The sequence below is a fragment of the Trachymyrmex septentrionalis genome, unplaced genomic scaffold (genome assembly GCF_001594115.1).
Source record: "Trachymyrmex septentrionalis isolate Tsep2-gDNA-1 unplaced genomic scaffold, Tsep1.0 scaffold51, whole genome shotgun sequence".
Lineage (NCBI taxonomy): Eukaryota > Metazoa > Arthropoda > Insecta > Hymenoptera > Formicidae > Trachymyrmex > Trachymyrmex septentrionalis.
This window is the reverse complement of record NW_017305683.1, coordinates 2,365,745-2,371,510: the sequence shown is the minus strand read 5'-3', so window position 1 is coordinate 2,371,510 and position 5,766 is coordinate 2,365,745. Positions and strand designations below refer to the sequence as shown.

General features: G+C 37.4%; 1 protein-coding gene across 7 annotated transcripts in view; it reads right to left on the bottom strand.

Moving 5' to 3' along the window:
* Positions 1 to 5,766, bottom strand: part of LOC108751742 (tyrosine-protein phosphatase Lar) — a 324,192-nt gene that overhangs the window by 47,637 nt on the left and 270,789 nt on the right. For all 7 annotated transcript variants that reach the window (XM_018492123.1, XM_018492128.1, XM_018492129.1 and 4 more), the window contains exon 6: positions 698 to 880. In XM_018492123.1, the coding sequence (XP_018347625.1) occupies positions 698 to 880 (183 nt within the window). The remainder of the gene's footprint in view (positions 1 to 697; positions 881 to 5,766) is intronic.

Here is a 5,766-nt window from a genome sequence, read left to right as displayed (position 1 = left end):
ATTTCTTACGGCTTGACTTACAGCTTAAGTATAACCCTTTAAAATCTTCCCGCGGATGCCGTTTTAAACGCGTGCAGGCGCACCGGGACGAAGTATAGTGCGAATACGGTTTACAGCCGGTTATGAACGCGCGTATGATCGGGTACGAAGCGCGCTTTGGTAAGTGCGAGCGAGCTGAGAGGGAGAGAGGGCCAGGTGTGCTCTCGGCAAACGAGATGGATGTGCTGGATGTTCGCGTATCGCGTGACCACTCGATCAACGCCGCCGCGAGTTGACAGTGACTTACGCACCCGGGCACTCAACGAGATATGACATGCGCCACTGGTCGCGCGCCGCCGATGGGGCGGCCCTATTGTTACCCTACCTATGTACCCGCCAAACACCCTTAATCTTTCTATCTTTCATAGCCTTTGTCATCGTTCGATCGCTCACGTACACCATATTTCTCTCCTCCCGCGCGCCTCTCACCCCGTCGGCCTTTATCGGCCTACTTCCTGTCTCACGGATAAAGTGCAACGTTCGTTGCTCGCTACGATAATGTCGTTTATTTCATGCGACGGTACTTTTTTGCATTAAAAGCCGGCATTTCTAAAACCGGTTCCGTCCTTTCCGCGAGGACGCGCGTCGCGACAACGATGTCTCTCGTCGAACGATATTAAAGACTGATCGCAGTGATCGACAGGCGGTGGTTACTTACCGGAATCCAGAACCGTGTATCGTGGATTTGACGTGTCGATAGGCAGCATATCTCGTACCCAGGAGATGATGGGCGTCGGGGATCCAACCGCGGTGCAAAGAAGGACCGCGTTGTGGCCCATCTCGACTACCTTCGTCGTCGGCGCTTGAGTGATCATCGGAAAACCCATCGGTAGATTCTCCGCTGTAATCGCAAAGGAGGGCGTCTTTAGTCATTAGCCATTGTAGGAGAGCTTAAAAGTCTGAAGTAATCGGTGCATTATGCAGTAAGAGGCTGATAATATTGTAAAGAGAAGACGGGAGTTGATGCGTCTTTTAAGAAAATTCCCCGAAGAGCGAATATATTGTACTTATAATAATCGTAATGAGACAACATACGTAAGGCAATTTATAATAAAGGTGACATTTTAAATAATAATCTGGCTACGATTTTAATAAACACATGTTTAATAAACACATACGAGCATATATTATTTCAAGTCGTTATTACTTTCATGAGCTTACAAGATCACTGTATTAATTTTCCCTGAGAGCGAGGTGACTTGATATTATGTATTACATATATTATATTTTAAGATTGCGAGTTCAGCGAGTTCATTGAGCTCATATGCTTGCATGAGTTTAATTTGTATTTGTTTGAGCTTTTATATGTGCAGACGTGTTTGCGCACATTGAGTATAATCGATCAAAAATTTTTGACTGCTTCATCCGTTATTCATCTACAAGATGTATGATCTTCTTAGATATCAGAATAATCAAATAATGCTACATAGAGGGTGTCCTGAAATTCGCGAATCAAAATACTACAGTAAGAAAATTAAAAAAAAGAAATTAAATAAAAATGTTATCCGTAAATTTTTATTTTAAGTAATAATTTGTGAAGTAATAAGGCTTATTTAAGTATTAATTACGAACTCTACATTTAGACGGGCTGTGTTTAAACGTTAAAATGCGTGCTTATTAATATTACTGCATGTACTGTACAATTCATGGACGGATGATCGTAAACATAATCTATAATTGGCTACGTTTTGAACCTCGTTTTATACCTCGAAAACTATTGCTTTAAATAAACATGTACATATAACCTTTTTACTTAATTTTTAAAAAATTTTCTCTCTATGGTTCGCAAAATTTTGATTCGCAAATTTCGGGCAAATAACACCCTGCATAGTAGAGTGAGCGTACGTGGATTAGTTATGCGGAGATAACATTTAGGTAGTTGAAAATATTCACGTGAACGAAAATGTCAAAATATTCGACGTGTACACATCTTTTACATTGATACGAGGTAAACTTCGCGGCTCGTCAATTATATATCGGACGTGTCGTAGAGTAGATCCGGATAGCCCTCTGTGGATCGTAGACGGGCATCCGGCGCGACTGGTCTCGTGGGATCGAAAGTTAGGAGAAGCCACTGAAACTGGTCGGCCATGCCGCCGTTCCCATTTCCCATCGCGGAAAACAGATCTTCCGTCTCTCGCAAGGCAGCCCGCTGATATGGATAGATGCGCTGGAATGCCGATGCGATCAGGAATGCAATCACAGAATTCAATATACCGCGCGGAGATCTTTTAAAAAGATCTGCCAAAAAGATCAAATAAATCGCAATTTCGTTTGGCATTTTTCGTTTTTTCGATGTTGGAATAAAATTGGAATAAATATCCCGCAAAAGATTTCTAATTCATTATTTATCGACGCTCAATTCTTATCGCATATTTCTGTTTTTTTAATCATTGTTTTTGACGTTAATTGTTATTTGACAATTGTTGTCTGAAAGATATGTAATAGAACTGTGAACTCGAATGAATTCGTTTTTTATTAACAACGAAAAAAACATCATTGAAGTTAATTAAGCAGATGAAAATATCTGCCAAGAGAGAGAAATATTGTAATCATTCGATAAAACATTATGTTTTACAAGAAACGAAGCAATATTTATAAAATGCACTGACAATAAAAAAAAAAAAACAAAATATTCACAAGCAAATGTAATGTTTTCTTCAATATTTAGTGGCTATAAAAAATTATAACTGTGATGACAAAATACTTATAATAATCGTAATAGTTAAATATCATATATATTTTTGCAAAATATATCTCGTTAATTGTAAAAAAATAATAAAATAGATGATACATTTGCCAGGGAATAAAATTGTATTTCATCGTATTTAAATAAGAATTTATTTTAGTGAAATAAACATTATATCTTATACACATAAATTGTTAAGTTATCTATGGCGACATTTGAATCTTCGTGGAACTTAATAGGCCGTATGCTCATCAGGACTCTGCTCGATATCCAATTAAAAGATGTGTTCAATAGAGATTGAGCGCGTCAAAGGAACGGTGCACAAGTCGTGCGTGAAGTTCAGCCTCGGGGCAAGCAAGAAGATTAATTCGACCTGTTTCGAGGTACACGTGATACGACCCCACATCGCTCCCGTTCTTCATGTAATTACGACGGCGCTACATTAATCCTTGGGGTGAACTCGTAGTTAAATCTAAGTTGGCGACGCGGCGTACGAAGTTCCGAACAACTCCCGCGATTGTCCTGCTTCCGTTTCGACGGTGCTCGTACGACAGAGATGAAGACTGAATTTACTCGAACCGATTTAATAACGATTTTATAATACTGGTTGCTTATTTCAAGCAAGCGCAGAATTTATTCTGCAAAATATACAGAATTAAAAATCTGATAAAGAAGATGTAATATATACAATATATAAGATGTAATGCATAATAGAATTATATTATAGATCAGAGGTGACATGACCAACCTGTGGCATGCCTAAAAAAGCACGCGCTGTCAGAGAATGATAATAAGGAACAAAAAAATGACACTGTAAAATACCAAACTCTACTAAAATCTATTTTTACACTTTACACTTTCTAGCTACGTTTATTTTGTTCGTTGTCGTCTTAAAGGCATTAGGCTGATATTTTACTGTTGCGTTGTTATATAACAACAATTTTAAATATATATATATATATATTAATTGGCTATTCGATAACTTTCTTGAGAATTCGATGGCTGATCAAGGACAAAGATAGAATTTTACAGGCGTTTTAAATGTATAAAATACATGTCTATTTAATATTGTCTGATTAATATTTTGTTTTCTACTTTGATTTGTAATGATTTGTTTTAAAACAAATATAATTTACTTTAGAACAGAATACAGTAAAAGAAATAAACTTTGTTAAATAGAAAAAATTTGTTTGCTTTCAATGCAAGAGAAGAAAGTATAAGTAAGATTTTATGAAACTTTATGTTCTAGATAAATCATTTATGCATAAAAAAAGTTTCTCAAATTCTCGATATTTTTCTCGTATCATTCTATACATATTTTCATTTTATATTTAGTTAAATGTGTCACAGGGATAATGCTTTTTATTATGCACATCGGCATTAATAAATCAAAATTTAAATGATAATTAATGTGAGGATTTAATACGTTTCCCATTTTACAATTTAATACAAAGTTTCCTATTTCACATTTGAATTACAAAGAATTTATAAAGAAGGCAGTTCTATAATTTTTACAAATTTAACTATCTGAGGTTAAAGTTACTGGCAAGCGAACTTGAGACTTATTACAAGGCAACTAGGTGAAAGTTCGCCGTAAGGGCACGATCAAACTGCAATTACCATCGACGCCTCGGGGTGGCTCTTAGAAAGTCCATCTTTCACAGAGTCGTCAATTACAAGAGCAATCGGAACTCGCGGACGAAGTTAGTGGTCGGCAAGTACTTTCTCGTATTCTGATCTACTCGTCTCTATTCGCGATGCATTTTAAACCAATGAACCTGTTGGAGCTCAGTAAGTCAGTCGCTCTTACTAACGTAAGAATATATTTGAAGATTAGTACAATTGCGTTTAATCGCTTTGCGTCCTCTTGTTCTTTCTTTTTTTCTTTTATAACATTGATATTGTCTTTAATCGTTAACGTTATCTGAACAGTTGATATTTGGATGGCCTGCGGATAAAGACAAAATTAAATAAATTTCTCTTAATTGTGTTTCATTATTATCTTCCAATCGCCCATTCTTCTCTCGTTGGAAGATTTTCATTCAATAATTATTCAAAATAAAATCGATGTAAATGAGCTTTTCTTTTCGTAAAAATCACTTTTTAATTTACTTCATAAAACTTTCTATTCTTCTTCAACAAGCGACAGAATTACGTCGGCATTAAGTCAATTTCTCGCCTTTCAGAATCTATATATTATATTTATTCGTAATAATAACATTTGTAGAGAGATAAATTGAAATGATTTAGCGCAATCTGATTTCGTTCGATACTTTCGAGATATCGTTAATTTTCGAATTTAGCGAATGCATAAATTAATAACCTCTTTAATCTGCCAAATTAACAATTCTACTTTTAACATATATACAGAGAACAGAATTTAATTATATCATCATTACATATATGATTTATTCGCTTCAACGTAACGAGATATTACCGCGTCACTTTTCTAACGCAGATCACGATGGCATGGATGTGCTATCATGTAGGTATACACCACACATGTATCGAAAACTTTCGAGTTAATAGAAGATGCACGAGATGTACGATCCAATCGAGGAATTGCCTGGCTTTGGTGTATACCGCGCAGAGGTAAAACCATCGCAAATAGGTCAAGCAATTTACTGGCTATTTGCTACTATAGTCGCGACTATTGTGCATTAAGGAACTCAAAGCTATTATACAAGTCGTGTCGCTCCATCTTCCTTTCACTTCCTCGGCGGAATCTGTCAAATTAAACGGGATTCGTGTGCTATTAACGCAAGGAATAGGGGGGGGAGGAGAGCGATGGTCCGATGCTCGACAACCAGGACTCTAGGATTTTCTCGGAGTCTTCCTTTCCCCATTGTCTTCTTCCGCGGCGTCGCTTCTTTGTCCTCGTTATCGTTCGAGTTATCCGACGCGCGGCTGCGCCAATTATATCGGCGACCGAGAGAGCGCTTCGCGTCCGACAATAGAAATCGCCTGCAGACTTTCCGCGTGGCCCCCGCAGCCATTTCCACCCTTTCCTATTCCACCTTTGCCTCCTCCCTCACCCC